Source organism: Oncorhynchus kisutch, linkage group LG8 (assembly GCF_002021735.2).
Source record: "Oncorhynchus kisutch isolate 150728-3 linkage group LG8, Okis_V2, whole genome shotgun sequence".
NCBI classification, from domain to species: domain Eukaryota; kingdom Metazoa; phylum Chordata; class Actinopteri; order Salmoniformes; family Salmonidae; genus Oncorhynchus; species Oncorhynchus kisutch.
Window position 1 is genome coordinate 26,322,809 of NC_034181.2, and position 17,044 is coordinate 26,339,852.

Genomic DNA, 17,044 nt, shown 5'->3' on the forward strand with positions numbered 1-17,044 from the left:
CCTTATCTACTTCCCCAGAGTCAAATGAATGTGTGGATAACATTTGTATGTCTCGTTGTCCAGTATGAAGGAAGCTAGAGGCAGTGTTGCCAACTCCTCAGTAAGGAAAGTAGCTATTGGCTGTCCTAAAATTCGCTAGAAGTTGCTAAATTACTTCATGACGTCATTGATAATTTCTGTGCACTTTGAAGTGGGTAGCAGCAGTGGAGTATGAGAAAGCAGCTTTACATGCTTCTCCAATGTGATCACATGCCATCATGGAACAGTGTTCAGCGATGGCTAATGCCATGGTGGCCTCAGCGTTTTTTGCAGAGTACATTTTTTTAACCATAATTGGCAGCTTGTTTTGGGTGGAACTGTTATAAGGCTTTGCCTTTTCAGTATGTTTTTGAGTTTTCATGTGTTATTTTACATCACTAAGTTTGGCGTAGAAATCAGCCTTTACAATACAGGCAGGATGCCAGTGTATCATCTCCAATAAACAGCTTCAACCAGCCTTTACAATACAGGCAGGATGCCCGTGTATCATCTCCAATAAACAGCTTCAACCAGCCTTTACAATACAGGCAGGATGCCCGTGTATCATCTCCAATAAACAGCTTCAACCAGCCTTTACAATACAGGCAGGATGCCCGTGTATCATCTCCAATAAACAGCTTCAACCAGCCTTTACAATACAGGCAGGATGCCAGTGTATCATCTCCAATAAACAGCTTCAACCAGCCTTTACAATACAGGCAGGATGCCCGTGTATCATCTCCAATAAACAGCTTCAACCAGTCTTTGAATTCAGGGTTTGATTCCCACTCCTTTATGTATTTTTGAGTGTACAGTTTAATGATGAGCTAGGCAGCTAGATGTTCAGCTTATGTCACAGAGCGGCACACACACAGTGGACAAGGTGAGTAAGTGATTGAGGCTGTGTGAGTCAAATGCAGCGATTTATTTTTGTGCATTGATTTATTTTAGACAAAAATCATTTTACATTTACATCCCTCCCTGAATGTAAGCCAGGGCTGGATCAGCCAGCGGCAGCTTCCCGCATGCACGATTAATTTGCAGTCTGGACGTGGAGGGGTGAACATCTCCTGCTCTGACTGCAGCTGGGAGGGACTGCTGCGCAAGGACTTTGGGACGGGGTGGGGCCCATGGCAGCACCCGCTGCTCTTTGAGAAGAGTAAAAACGATACGTGCTCTCACGTCAGTCTCCAATAACACCAGAAAAAAGTCACTAGATTTGTCGCTAGTCATTTTTTAAAAATGTGTCGCTAGAGGGGTCTGAATACTTGCTAAATATAGCGACAAAGTTGCTAAGTTGGCAACACTGGCTAGAGGTAGTTTTGCAAGCCAATGCTAACTAGCGTTAGCGCAATGACTGGAAGTCTATAGGTATCTACCAGCATGCTCACCCCTCTTTTCTTTCCCTCTCTCTTTCTCTAATGCAGTGGGCTTTATCGGCATGGGAAACATGTTTACATTACCAAAGCAAGTGAAATAGATAATAACAAAAGTGAAATAAACATCAAAAATTAAAAAAATTATTTCAGTAAAAATGACAGACATTTCAAATGTCATTATGGCTATGTACAGTGTAATAACAATGTGCAAATAGTTAAAGTACAAAAGGGAAAATAAATATGGGTTGTATTTACAATGGTGTTTGTTATTCACTGGTTGCCCTTTTTGCTGCTGTGATGACACACTGTTGTATTTCACCTAACCGATATGGGAGTTTATCAAAATGTGATTTGATTTTCTAATTCTTTGTGAGTCTGTGTAATCTGAGGGAAATGTGTGTCTCTTATATGGTCATACATTTGGCAGGAGGTTAGGAAGTAAAGCTCAGTTTCCACCTCAGTTTGTGGGCAGTGTGCACATAACCTGTCTTCTCTTGAGAGCCAGGTCTGCTAACGGCGGCCTTTCTCAATAACCAGGCTATATTCACTGAATCTGTACATAGTCAAAGCTTTCCTTAGTTTGGGGTCAGTCACAGTGGTCAGGTATTCTGCCACTATGTACACTCTGTTTTAAGGGCCAAATAGCATTCCAGTTTGCTCTGTTTTTTGGTTCTTTCTTTCCAATGTGTCAAGTAATTGTGTTGCTGTTCTGGGGCTCTGTTTGTATTTGTGAACGGAGCCTCAGGACCAGCTTGCTGAGGGTACTTCTCTCTAGATTCATCTCTCTGTAGGGGGTGGCTATGTTATGGAAGGTTTGGGAATCGCTTCCATCTAGGTGGTTGCGAATTTAATGGCTATTTTCTGGATTTGGATCATTAGCGGGTATCGTCCTAATTCTGCTCTACATGCGTTTGGTGTTTTACATTGTACACAGAGTATATTTTTTGTAGAATTCTGCATGCAGTCTCAATATAGTGTTTGTCCCATTTTTGTGAATTATTGGTTACCCCAGACCTCACAACTATAGAGGGCAATGAGTTCTATAACTGATTTCAAGTATTTTTAGCCAGATCCTAATTGGTCTCTCTCTCATCTCACCAGCCCCCTCTCCCTCCTCCCATCTCTGTCTGTTGTTCAGCGACTAACAATAGGGCCGAGACTCCCTCCGGACAGTACCCTCACCCATACCAGGCTAGCCACACATCCCCATCCCCCTCCCCTCTGCCAAGCTATCCTCCCCCGCCCTCACTCCCAGAGCTTAGTGGCCTTTAACACTACCCCCTCCTTCCCACTTTCTCTCTCTCTCTCTCTCTTTCTCTCCCCTATTCACTCTCTTTCTCTAGAGAATCTCTGTAATTCCTTACAAGTGACTGTAATTTGCTCTGTGCAGGAGGGACGGCGAGATAGAAGCAGAGAGAGAGGAGGGGTTAGAAGGAGGGAGAGGAGAGGGAAAGAGGGAGAGGAGGGGTTAGAAGGAGGGAGAGGAGAGGGAGAGGAGGGGTAAGAAGGAGGGAGAGGAGAGGGAGAGAGGGAGAGGAGGGGTTAGAAGGAGGGAGAGGAGAGGGGCAGGGACTGGTGTAGTAGTTGACATGTGATCAGGACTCCTGGGCTGCTAGACCATTCAGCCTAGATGAGAGAGAGAAAGAGAGATGCAGTGTGTTAAACGAGAAGAGTCTATAGAGGCTGTGCCTTCATCACCGGGATTCTACTATTTTGGAAGAGTGGGAATATGGAGAAAGCGCTCTAAAAAAGACTAGCCGGTCGCTTTGAACAAGATACAACACACACAACACACACCCAGCGTTGCCATGGGGGGCTCCCTCAGTCAGCACAGGAAGAACTCCTTTGGCTCCCCCAGGAAGAAGAGCAGCATGTGAGTAGACTACACCCCCCTATCACTGTTACAGTGTGTGTGTGTGTGTGTGTGTTATGATTATTCCAAGCGACTGGCGTGTCTCTTTTAGAGCACTCTATCCAAATTGATATTTTTCCTGTCCTGTGAACATGTAAATGTAAATGATTTAATTTTAGAACAGGGGAAGGAGAGAACGGGTCATTAGGATCATTAGTAGAGGCTAATCTAATGTAATGAATAATGATGTAATGAGAGAGATGTGATCAGGTGTACTGACAGACAGAGGTACACCTGACCACTAACAGCTGCTGGATTCACAGTTTTGTATAACTTCAACCCTTGTGAAGTAAGATGTCTTGCAGAGAAGCAACAAGCAAAAATGTTTATTGTTCAAGCTAAAATTTAATTATATGATAATAACACAGTGTTTAATGAAAGGCAGTTCAATTACAAATACATGTTAGGGAGAAAGATAGAAACAATGTTCTAGATGTGTACATAAGAAACCCAATAGTGGGATGTAAATTCAGTAATCAGTCAACAGGAGAACAATATTTTCTGTCAATATAGCCTTTTCTGCATTATCTCTGGTATCGATGTCCTCCTCAGTCAAGTGTTAAGGTGTGGTTGAGTCCCTTAATTATGGTCTTATGTGATAAAAGATCTGGTTGTTATTTCCCTCACTCACTCACTCACTCAAAAATCCATGGTAACATATCAGCCAGTCTCTCTCTCTCTTTCTCCAAGTAGGACCCAGTGGATCAGTACCATGTTAATGATCTGCTAATCCTCTTACACTTCATCACTTTCCCTTTAGTACCCCACACACACACGCGCTACCCAGTCAAACCATGATGCTGCTCTGCTCTAACCATCCTGTTGTCACAGTGACTCATTAGTACCAATGGATGTATTAGTGGTGTTGTTATGTTCCACAGCAGTTGTTTACAGTGGAGGGCATTCTGATTGACACTGAATTACCCAGAGTAGTGCAACTGTAAGGTATTTTACAGCCTGAAGCCCTGAGTGGCTCCCGAGACTTGGATCTGAGACTTCTTCTGTTAGCTGGAGCCCTCATGAAATCAGAGGAAAGCCTACAGACAGAGCCGCCTTTGTTTGGCTGATTTTACAGGGCATTCGGGAAAGTATTCAGACCCCTTCACTATTTCTACATTTTGTTACATTACAGCCTTATTTTAAAATGGATTTAATTGTTTTTTCCCCCTCAATCTACACACAATACCCCATAATGACAACATTTTTGCAAATCTACTAAAAAGTAAAAGACTGAAATATCCCATTGACATAAGTATTCAGACCCTTTACTCAGTACTTTGCTGAAGCACCTTTAGCAGCGATAACAGCCTCAAGTCTTCTTGGGTATGATGCTACAAGCTCTGCAGATCCTCTCAAGCTCTGTCAGGTTGGATGGGGAGCGTATCTGCACAGCTATTTTCAGGTCTCTCCAGAGATGTTCGATCTGGTTCAAGTCCGGGCTCTAGATGGGCCACTCAAGGACATTCAGAGACTTGTCCCGAAGCCACTCCTGTGTTGTCTTAGCCGTGTGCTTAGGGTCGTTGTCCTATTGGAAGGTGAACCTTTGCCCCAGTCTGAGGTCCTGAGCTCTCTGGAGCAGGTTTTCATCAAGGATCTCTCTGTATTTTCCCTCGATCCTGACTAGTCTGCCAGTCCCTGCTGCTGAAAACATCCCCACAGCATGATGCTGCCACCACCATGCTTCACCGTTGATCTTGCCCTCGATCCTGACTAGTGTCCCAGTCCCTGCTGCTGAAAACATCCCCACAGCATGATGCTGCCACCACCATGCTTCACCGTTGATCTTTCCCTCGATTCTGACTAGTCTCCCAGTCCCTGCTGCTGAAAACATCCCCACAGCATGATGCTGCCACCACCATGCTTCACCGTTGATCTTTCCCTCGATCCTGACTAGTGTCCCAGTCCCTGCTGCTGAAAACATCCCCACAGCATGATGCTGCCAACACAATGCTTCACCTTAGGGATGGTGCCAGGTTTCCTCCAGACGTGACGCTTGGCATTCAGGCCAAAGAGCTCAATCTTGGTTTCATCAGACCAGAGAATCTTGTTTCTCATGGTCTGGGAGTCCTTTAGGTGCCCTTTGGTAAACTCTAAGCGGACTGTAATGTACCTTTTACTGACGAGTGGCTTCTGTCTTGTGAAAGGACAGACTGACAGAGAGGAGGGACAGAGGGACAGACAGACACCAGAATATTGTGTGTAGCAATATAGGGACACACAGGATACATAATTCCCCCAAACAATGGTGTACACACAGTGGTGGAAAAAGTACTGAATTGTTAGACTTGAGTAAAAAGTAAATGCTATACATCAAATTCCTTATATGAAGCAAACCAGATGACATAATGTTCTTGTTTTTACATTTACGAACAAACGGGCACACAGACATAATTTACAAATGCAGTATTTGTGTTTAGTTAGTCCGCCAGATCAGAGTCAGTAGGGATGGCAAAGCTTCAGATTGTTAGGTGTGTGAATTGGACCATATTGATGTCCTGCCTGAGCATTCAAAATGTAACTAGTACTTTTGGGTGTCAGGGAAAATGTATGGGAGTAAAAAGTACATATTTTCTTTAGGAATGTAATGGAGTAAAAGTAAAAGTTTAAAAAATATAAAAAGTAAGATACAGATACTTCCAAACAGTACTTAAGTAGTACTTCAATAATTTTTAATTCAGTACTTTACACCACTGCATGCACACGAACACACACGCACAATGTCTGTCTATAGACAGCGAGTTGTAATGTTGGTGATTTAGTACTGACAGAGAGGTGGAGAGGAACAGAGGAAGAGGAGAAGAGGTGGAGAGGAAGAGGGAGAGCTTCAGGCCAAAGATAGATCAACGTTCTACATTCTGAATAGGCTCTAAAGATCTGATAGGGGGTGCTTATATTTGTCCTGTTTAACACATGTATAAGTGTGTAACCTGTACAAGTGTGTGGTGTGAAATGGAAGCGAATTTTTTTGTATATCCCACTCCCCCTGAGAAACCCTCCAAATGCAGGTCACTCTCAACTCACAATAGGAAAGAAAGAGATGGAGAAGGGGCGGTGAGGGGAGGGGGATGAAGAAATTAGGAGTCAGATTTCTGTTCCACTTAAAAATGATGATTTGCTTGAAATAGATCAGCAAATAAGAGCCACAATCTTATCCCTCATAGCCACACACACGCACACACACATGCACACACACACACATAGGCAAAAAGATAAGCAAATCTGACCATAACTTTATCCTCCTGATTGCGGCTGATTGCGGCAAAAACTCAAACAGGAAGTACCAGTGAGACGCTCAATTAGGAAGTGGTCCGATGAAGCGGATGCTAAACTACTGAGTTTACCACATCAGTCACCGGCTTCATTACATCGTCGATGCACTTTTAAGTCTCCACAGTGACTTATGTACATATCCCAACCAGAAGTCATGGATTACAGGCAACATCCACACTGAGCTAAAGGCTAGAGCTGTCACTTTCAAGGAGCGGGACCCTAACCCAGACATTTATAAGTTCTCCTGCTAAGCCCTCCGACGAACCATCAAACAGGCAAAGCGTGAATACAGGACTAAGATCTGATGCTACAACACCGGCTCTGAGCTCGTCGGATGTGGCAGGGCTTGCAAACTCACGGATTACAAAGGGAAACCCAACCACGAGCTGGCCAGTGACACAAGCTAAATGCCTTCTAGGCTCACTTCGAGGCAAATAACACTGAACCATGCGTGAGAGAACCAGCTGTTCCAGATAACTGTGTGATCACGCTCTCTGTAGCTCATGTCTCTCTCTCCCTCTCTCTGTCCCTCCCTCTTTTTTTCTCTCTCTCCCTCTCTGTCCCTCCCTCTCTTTCTCTCTCTCTCTCTTTCTCTCCCTCTTTCCCTCATCTCCCTCCCTCCCTCTCTCTCTTTCTCTCACCATCTAGCACAATTACAAGGGCTGTTGTTGGAGTACAAGATGATGCAATGCACTTCAGACTACATCCCCAGGATGATGATGTAATGTCAGCTGGCCTGGTTACTTGTAACCATGCCGACAATAGTCATTTATATTTAAACACCCGTCATGATGATGCTCTACACACACGTACACGCACATACACAAGCATGGGAGAAACTAGGTTAAAGCATTACTGCATTCAGAACAGAGTTGTACAGCAGTATTCAAATTTCAAACATGGTTAGTACTGCCTGAGGGGGACTGAGAGAGACATAGAGAGACTGAGAGGTACTGAGAGAGAGAGAGAGAGACAGAGAGGGACAGAGAGAGAGAAACAGAGAGGGACTCGTAGAGACAGAGAGGGACAGAGAGGTACTGAGAGAGAGAGACAGAGAGGGACTCGTAGAGACAGAGAGGGACAGAGGGGGACTCAGAGAGACAGAGAGGGACAGAGGGGGACTCAGAGAGACAGAGAGGGACAGAGGGTGGGTGTACTTAGCACTCTAAACAGTGACTTTCTCTCTCATTCCTGTGTGTTTCTGTCTGACTAAAACAGAGCCTCTCCTCCAGACTGACAGTTAGAGACTGGACCTGGTCAGAGACCACTGATCACCATTAGATGGAGCTCTCCTCTTGCACAAGACAGACAACATTCATGTGTATCCACCATAAGTTCACATGGACAGTTTGAGTGTTGTGTTTTGTGATCAAACCATGAATAAAACTGTTAGGGTGCTGTAAGGTGCTCAGTGTTTAGGTATGTATGGCCTTAGACTGGAGGGACTGTTTCACCAATGCTGTGGTTCACCACTACATTATAGTATGTAGGCCTACTTGCCCAGAAGGAGAGATATGTTGACTTCTATTGACCACCAGATGGGGTTGTTGAACCTGTTTTTGTCTCAGTGCCACGGCTTCACCAGGCAGACCTGCTATTATAGGAAAGACAAACTTACTGTTCAGATCATCATTCAGAGTCATGGAAGGGATTAAAATGCTTTTGGTAATCCCCATCTGTGTGTCCTAGCCTGCTCAATTATCTCATACGGTATATCAAATCAAATCAAATCAAATCAAATCAAATTTATTTATATAGCCCTTCGTACATCAGCTGATATCTCAAAGTGCTGTACAGAAACCCAGCCTAAAACCCCAAACAGCAAGCAATGCAGGTGTAGAAGCACGGTGGCTAGGAAAAACTCCCTAGAAAGGCCAATACCTAGGAAGAAACCTAGAGAGGAACCAGGCTATGTGGGGTGGCCAGTCCTCTTCTGGCTGTGCCGGGTGGAGATTATAACAGAACATGGTCAAGATGTTCAATGTTCATAAATGACCAGCATGGTCGAATAATAATAAGGCAGAACAGTTGAAACTAGAGCAGCAGCACAGTCAGGTGGAAGTTGAAACTGGAGCAGCAGCATGGCCAGGTAGACTGGGGACAGCAAGTATATCATTCCTCATGTGGCTACAATGAATGTTTATCATACTAGTTATATTTAGCTCCTAACCACACACATACACACACACACACACCTGTCACTTTCAGTCACATCTTAATTAAATGAAAAGGGATGATAGACTAGGCTGTTCGCACGTACACAACACACACACACTAGTCTGCTAGTTGTCTGGGGGATAGGGTTAGGATGTGGTCAGACTTCCAGACACAGGGATTGTTACCATCTGTGTTTACTCAGGGAATGTTGCCCTCTGTGTTTACTCAGGGAATGTTACCCTCTGTGTTTACTCAGGGACTGTTACCCTCTGTGTTTACTCAGGGAAGCTGAAGTCATCTATAGTCATAAATGTGACTGGCTGTATGTCTGTTAGAATTCTAATATCCTTCTTTACTCTATAGAAACAGCCTCTGTTTGGTTTAAGCTCTGTGAAGCTTCATGGAGTTAGACCTTTGTGTTGTTCTAGAAGTGTCAGTGTGAAGTGTCAGTGTGACGTGTCAGTGTGAAGTCTCAGTGTGTTCCAGACTGCATGGGTTCTAGACTAGAGTATGGCTATATGTCTGTGGCTCCGCCAGTGTTCCATGTGTGCTGGTCTATTTCTGGATGCAAGGAAAGGAGTTACGTAAGACCTGACTATTCTTTCTTTCACTCTGTCTTCTCTTCATCTCCTTCTCTTTCCTTTCCTCTGCACATTTTCCTGCCTGTGAGTCAAGGCACTCTCAACCTCCGCTCTGTCAGACCTAACTGTGTTTGTGTGTGCATGCGCACGTGTGCTTGTGTTTAAAGTAGACTGTTTATCCCACATGTAGTCTGGGTGTAGCCTTGTGAAACCAGCCTGAGCTCGCAATAGCTCACATTCTGAAACAAATCTTGTGTCTGCTTGACCAGGCTAGTGTGAGTGGACCCTGGTCTATACAGATGTAGAGAGAGGGTGTTGACATGGTGATAAGGGATGTGAAGGCTGTGATAAAAACGATTGAATAGCTCCCCCAACAGGTCTGTCCTGCCACAGACAGCAGACAATAGAGAGGGGAGGGAAAGCTATGCCAGGCATTCCTGATAGACATGACAAAAAGTCCTACAAAAATATAGAGAATACGCGGTACCCACCCTCGCGCTCTCTTCTGCCCTTCCTCTCTCTTTCTCAAAGGTCTACAGTGGGGTTTGGTCTGAGAGAGGTTGAGACGGAGAAGGTGTCAGAGGGAGAGAGGGTACCCTCTGTGTGTCTTTGTGTGTTCTCCATCTTGCTGATCACGTCTGAGCAGAAGAGAGCAGAGTAAAGAGGACATGAAATTGGAGATAAAAGAGAAGCTGTCAACTGTTTCCTCTCTCTATCCATCCCTCGCTCTGCTCTTCCACAGTAGAAAATGGTTATTAGATTAGTCATGGTTGATGTTTCTCATACAACACATCTCATTTGGCTTGGACTAGTTTGTGTGTGTGCGTATGTTTGTGTGTACAGTGGGACAAAAAAGTATTTAGTCAGCCACCAATTGTGCAAGTTCTCCCACTTAAAAAGATGAGAGAGGCCTGTAATTTTCATCATAGGTACACTTCAACTGTGACAGACAAAATGAGAAAAAAAATCCAGAAAATCACATTGTAGGATTTTTTATGAATTTATTTGCAAATTATGGTGGAAAATAAGTATTTGGTCAATAACAAAAGTTTATCTCAATACTTTGTTTTTTACCCTTTGTTGGCAATGACAGAGGTCAAACGTTTTCTGTAAGTCTTCACAAGGTTTTCACACACTGTTGCTGGTATTTTGGCCCATTCCTCCATGCAGATCTCCTCTAGAGCAGTGATGTTTTGGGGCTGTTGCTGGGCAACACAGACTTTCAACTCGCTCCAAAGATTTTCTATGGGGTTGAGATCTGGAGACTGGCTAGGCCACTCCAGGACCTTGAAATGCTTCTTACGAAGCCACTCCTTTGTTGCCCGGGCGGTGTGTTTGGGATCATTGTCATGCTGAAAGATCCAGCCACGTTTCATCTTCAATGCCCTTGCTGATGGAAGGAGGTTTTCACTCAAAATCTCACGATACATGGCCCCATTAATTATTTCCTTTACATGGATCAGTCGTCCTGGTCCCTTTGCAGAAAAACAGCCCCAAAGCATGATATTTCCACCCCCATGCTTCACAGTAGATATGGTGTTCTTTGGATGCAACTCATCATTCTTTGTCCTCCAAACACAACGGGTTGAGTTTTTACCAAAAAGTTATATTTTGGTTTCATCTGACCATATGACATTCTCCCAATCTTCTTCTGGTTCATCCAAATGCTCTCTAGCAAACTTCAGACGGGCCTGGACGTGTACTGGCTTAAGCAGGGGGACACGTCTGGCACTGCAGGATTTGAGTCCCTGGCGGCGTAATGTGTTACTGATGGTAGGCTTTGTTACTTTGGTCCCAGCTCTCTGCAGGTCATTCACTAGGTCCCCCCGTGTGGTTCTGGGATTTTTGCTCACTGTTCTTATGATCATTTTGACCCCACGGGGTGAGATCTTGCGTGGAGCCCCAGATCGAGGGAGATTAGCAGTGGTCTTGTATGTCTTCCATTTCCTAATAATTGCTCCCACAGTTGATTTCTTCAAACCAAGCTGCTTACCTATTGCAGATTCAGTCTTGCCAGCGTGGCGCAGGTCTACAATTTTGTTTCTGGTGTCCTTTGACAGCTCTTTGGTCTTGGCCATAGTGGAGTTTGGAGTGTGACTGTTTGAGGTTGTGGACAGGTATCTTTTATACTGATAACAAGTTCAAACATGTGCCATTAATACAGATAACGAGTGGAGGACAAAGGAGCCTCTTATAGAAGAAGTTACAGGTCTGTGAGAGCCAGAAATCTTGCTTGTTTGTAGGTGACCAAATACTTATTTTCCACCATAATTTGCAAATAAATTCCTTAAAAATCCTACAATGTGATTTTCTAGATTTTTTTTCTTCTCATTTTGTCTGTCATAGTTGAAGTGTACCTATGATGAAAATTACAGGCCTCTCTCATCTTTTTAAGTGGGAGAACTTGCACAATTGGTGGCTGACTAAATACTTTTTTGCCCCACTGTATGTGTTTCAGTGATTGGGATGGTTGTTAGTCAGATTTTGTCACGACATGTGGTACTCAGTGCTGTGTGTCAGTGCTGTGTGTCAGTGCTGTGTGTCAGTGTGAGTGTGTCAGTGCTGTGTGTCAGTGCTGTGTGTCAGTGCTGTGTGTCAGTGCTGTGTGTCAGTGTGAGTGTGTCAGTGCTGTGTGTCAGTGCTGTGTGTCAGTGCTGTGTGTCAGTGCTGTGTGTCAGTGTGAGTGTGTCAGTGCTGTGTGTCAGTGCTGTGTGTCAGTGCTGTGTGTCAGTGCTGTGTGTCAGTGTGAGTGTGTCTGTGTGTGCACATTTTGTGAGTTATGTAAGCCATCATGAGCACCCTTCAGGCTTGTGGGTGTATATATTCATGTGTGTGTGCATGTGTGGTTCATGTTGTGTGTGTGTGTCTGCAGAGATGGGAAAGAGAGAGTTTCCATATGGTTGACAAACCACTATAGAGAGAACAGGTCTGGAGGGTTGTAAGGATGGTTGTTGTCTATTCATGAGAGGAACTAAATGTTTTAGTTGGATTTGATTTGATGTGACAGATGTAGTAAACTGTAATGATGAGGATAGAAGAGTCAGTGGAACAAATACAGCAGTAGCAAACTGAATGTTGTTAATGTTATAGAGATAGATTGATCTATCTATCTATCTATCTACAGTTGAAGTCGGAAGTTTACATACACTTAGGTTGAAGTCATTAGAACTTATTTTTCAACCACTCCACAAATTTCTTGCTAAGTCGGTTAGGACATCTACTTTGTGCATGACAAAAATCATTTTCCCAACAATTGTTTACAGAGAGATTATTTCACTCATAATTCACTGTATCACAATTCCAGTGGCTCAAATGTTTACATACACTAACTTGACTGTGCCTTTAAACAGCTTGGAAAATTCCAGAAAATTATGTCATGGCTTTAGAAGCTTCTGATAGGCTAATTGACATGATTTGAGTCAATTGGAGGTGTACCTGTGGATGTATTTCAAGGCCTACCTTCACTCAGTGCCTCTTTGCTTGACATCATGGGAAAATCAAAAGAAATCAGCTAAAGAAAAATTGTAGACCTCCACAAGTCTGGTTCATCCTTGGGAGCAATTTCCAAATGCCTGAAGGTACCACGCTTATCTGTACAAACAATAGTATGCAAGTATAAACACCATGGGACCACTCAGCTGTCATACCGCTCAGGAAGGAGACGCGTTCTGTCTCCTAGAGATTAACATACTTTGGTGCGAAATGTGCAAATCAATCCCAGAACAACAGCAAAGAACCTTGTGAAGATGCTGGAGGAAACAGGTACAAAAGTATCTATATCCACAGTAAAACGAGTCCTATATCGACATAACCTGAAAGGCCGCTCAGCAAGGAAGAAGCCACTGCTCCAAAACCACCATAAAAAAGCCAGACTATGGTTTGCAACTGCACATGGGGACAAAGATCGTACTATTTGGAGAAATGTCCTCTGGTCTGATGAAACAAAAATATAACTGTTTGGCCATAATGACCATCGTTATGTTTGGAGGAAAAAGGGGGAGGCTTGCAAGCCGAAGAACACCATCCCAACCGTGAAGCACGGAGGTGGCAGCATCATGTTGTGGGGGTGCTTTGCTGCGGGAGGGACTGGTGCACTTCACAAAATAGATGGCATCATGAGGAATTGAAAATTATATGGATATATTGAAGCAACATCTCAAGACATCACTCAGGAAGTTAAAGCTGGTTCGCAAATGGGTCTTCCAAATGGACAATGACCCCAAGCATACTTCCAAAGTTGTGGCAAAATGGCAACAAAGTCAAGGTATTGGAGAGGCCATAACAAAGCCCTGACCTCAATCTTATAGAAACTTGTCGGTAGAACTGAAAAAGCATGTGCGAGCAAGGAGGCCTACAAACTCGACTCAGTTACAGGAGCTCTGTCAGGAGGAATAGGTCAACGTTCACCCAACTTATTGTGGGAAGCTTGTGGAAGGCTACCCGAAACGTTTGACCCAAGTTAAACAATTTAAAGGCAATGCTACCAAATACGAATTGAGTGTATATGAACTCCTGACCTACTGGGAATGTGATTTAAGAAATAATAGCTGAAATAAATAATTCTCTCTACTATTATTCTGACATTTCACATTCTTTAAATAAAGCGGTGGTCCTAACTGACCTAAAACAGAGATTTTTACTAGGATTAAATGTCAGGAATTGTGAAAAACTGAGTTTAAATGTATTTGGCTAAAGTGTATGTAAACTTCCGACATCAACTCTATCTATCTAACTCTCTATCTATATTGTGTCTGGTCTGGTCTGACAGAAACATGTGTACTACCTGTCGTCCTAGTTGTGTTAGGTGTCTTCCTCTCTCCTCCTCCTCCTCTCCCTTCTTCCTCCCTCTCTTTCCCACTCCTTGGGACACTAGGGTTCTACCACTCTGTGTAAACAGTCAGCTGACTCTTAAAAATCCAACGGCTCTTTTGAAACGGGAAACTTGCTCCCTTCCTTCTCTAACCCCCTTCTACCCTCCCTCTCTTCTCCCTCCTCTCACAAAATGCCTCTCTCCATTTCACAATAGAACAGCCTGAGAGAGATGGGGGAAGGGGTGGAGGGCTAGGCAAACTCTCTTTGGGTGGGAGTGAGAGCAGACGAGGGAGGGAGCGGGGAGAGGAAAGAGGAGGGAGCAGTCTGGCAGCCAGCTGATTGCTGGTCTAGCATTCAGAGTTGGAGCGGAGGATAGAGAGAGGCAGAGAGAAAACGAGAGAGGCAGAGGAAGAAGAGAAGAGGCTACTGATGCTACATTCATCTGTAATCTGACAGAGAGTCAGAAACCAACAGCGTCATCGCAGAACTGTCAGCCTCTGTCACAGTTTGTTCCGGAAATCAACAATGTAAAAGAGCAGGCTGGGAAACTAGAGCAAGAGGAGGAAGTGAAGAGAGAAGAGAGAAACGAGAGATGCCATAAAACCAACATCCTCTCAAAGAGAAAGAACACACACAACAGCTCAAAGAGAGAGCTAGACAGAAGGAGAAGAGAGAGAGGTAAACATACTCTGTGGTGAGTCACTCCTCCTCCCCCTCTGCTTTCCTTTCCGCTCCTCTCCTCTGGTGTGTTGATGCTGATGCACAGAGGAGCAGCAGAACTAAGAAAGAGTCCGATCCAGAACACTAGCTGAAGACGAGAACTGGACTCTGTGTGGGAGTAGCAGAACCGACAATGGAACTGTAGAACCATCAGGTTACCAGAACTAGAACCAGGAGTATCATCAGAGCCAGAGCGGTGGAACCGTACCTAAAGGGTTGTGTACTGTATAAAGGAGTGGTAGTGGACCTGGTGTGTCTCAATAAAGATGTCCTGGGGGTCTCTGCTGTCTCCGGTCCAGTGGGCCAAATGGACCTGGTCAGCTGTACGGGGAGGAGGGGAGGAGGAGGAAGGAGGGCCCAGAACCAAGGATGAAGGCGGAAAGTAAGTAGGCTACAGGTGTGTATGTGTGTGTGTGTGATGCCTGTCTGGCACACGAGCGAGGGAGAGGAGAGACATTGTGTGTGTACATGTGCAGAGAGATTATCAGCAGACTGAAGTAACCTGTCCGGATGACTGGGGGGAATTTTCTGTTATTATTCATACAGACAGAGAGAGAGAGAAAGAGAGGAGGGAGAGGGCAGAAACCTAGAGGGAAGGAGAGAGAGACAGAAACCTAGAGGGAAGGAGGGAGAGGCAGAAACCTAGAGGGAAGGAGAGAGAGGCAGAAACCTAGAGGGAAGGAGAGAGAGGCAGAAACCTAGAGGGAAGGAGGGAGAGGGCAGAAACCTAGAGGGAAGGAGAGAGAGGCAGAAACCTAGAGGGAAGGAGGGAGAGGGCAGAAACCTAGAGGGAAGGAGAGAGAGGCAGAAACCTAGAGGGAAGGAGAGAGAGGCAGAAACCTAGAGGGAAGGAGAGAGAGGCAGAAACCTAGAGGGAAGGAGAGAGAGGCAGAAACCTAGAGGGAAGGAGAGAGAGGCAGAAACCTAGAGGGAAGGAGGGAGAGGGCAGAAACCTAGAGGGAAGGAGAGAGAGGCAGAAACCTAGAGGGAAGGAGAGAGAGGCAGAAACCTAGAGGGAAGGAGAGAGAGGCAGAAACCTAGAGGGAAGGAGAGAGAGGCAGAAACCTAGAGGGAAGGAGAGAGAGGCAGAAACCTAGAGGGAAGGAGAGAGAGGCAGAAACCTAGAGGGAAGGAGAGAGAGGCAGAAACCTGGAGGGAAGGAGAGGCAGAAACCTAGAGGGAATGAGAGAGAGGCAGAAACCTAGAGGGAAGGAGAGAGAGGCAGACACCTAGAGGGAAGGAGAGAGAGACAGAAACCTAGAGGGAAGGAGAGAGAGGCAGAAACCTAGAGGGAAGGAGAGAGAGGCAGACACCTAGAGGGAAGGAGAGAGAGGCAGAAACCTGGAGGGAAGGAGAGGCAGAAACCTAGAGGGAAGGAGAGAGAGGCAGAAACCTAGAGGGAAGGAGAGAGAGGCAGAAACCTAGAGGGAAGGAGAGAGAGACAGAAACCTAGAGGGAAGGAGAGAGAGGCAGAAACCTAGAGGGAAGGAGAGAGAGGTAGAAACCTAGAGGGAAGGAGAGAGAGGCAGAAACCTGGAGGGAAGGAGAGGCAGAAACCTAGAGGGAAGGAGAGAGAGGCAGAAACCTAGAGGGAAGGAGAGAGAGACAGCAACCTAGAGGGAAGGAGGGAGAGGGCAGAAACCTAGAGGGAAGGAGAGAGAGACAGAAACCTGGAGGGAAGGAGAGAGAGACAGAAACCTAGAGGGAAGGAGAGAGAGGCAGAAACCTGGAGGGAAGGAGAGAGAGGCAGACACCTAGAGGGAAGGAGATAGAGGCAGAAACCTGGAGGGAAGGAGAGAGAGGCAGAAACCTAGAAGGAAGGAGAGAGAGACAGAATCCTGGAGGGAAGGAGAGAGAGGCAGAAACCTAGAGGGAAGGAGAGAGAGACAGAAACCTAGAGGGAAGGAGAGGCAGAGACCTAGAGAAAGAGAGTCAGAAAGAGAAAGAGGGAGGTGTGATGTTGTTTTGACGTGGTCTCTTGTTCTTTGCTGCCGCTCTGCGTAACTGTGATTAGATCATGTTGTCATGTCTAAAAGCAGGTGACCACTCATACACACTCAGACAGCCCCTCCTTCCTTCTGGTAAAACTGTTTTTGTAGGTACTGTAGCTCTGTTTGCTTTCTTATGGGACAACAAATAATCTGTCTGCTTTCATAATATGTCTGTCTGTGAGAGAGGGCCAGGAGGAGAGGGTT

General features: G+C 45.1%; 1 protein-coding gene across 5 annotated transcripts in view; it reads left to right on the plus strand.

The window, feature by feature from the left end:
- Positions 1-3,021: 3,021 nt before the first annotated feature.
- The window catches only part of LOC109895989 (transforming acidic coiled-coil-containing protein 1), a 29,034-nt gene continuing 15,011 nt past the window's right edge, over positions 3,022-17,044 (plus strand). Inside the window, exon 1 of one of the 5 annotated variants that reach the window (XM_031829962.1) lies at positions 3,022-3,270. In XM_031829962.1, coding sequence (XP_031685822.1) covers positions 3,206-3,270 — 65 coding nt within the window. In that variant the 5' untranslated portion in view covers positions 3,022-3,205. The other 4 variants (XM_031829961.1, XM_031829960.1, XM_031829959.1 and 1 more) reach the window with 4 other exon arrangements.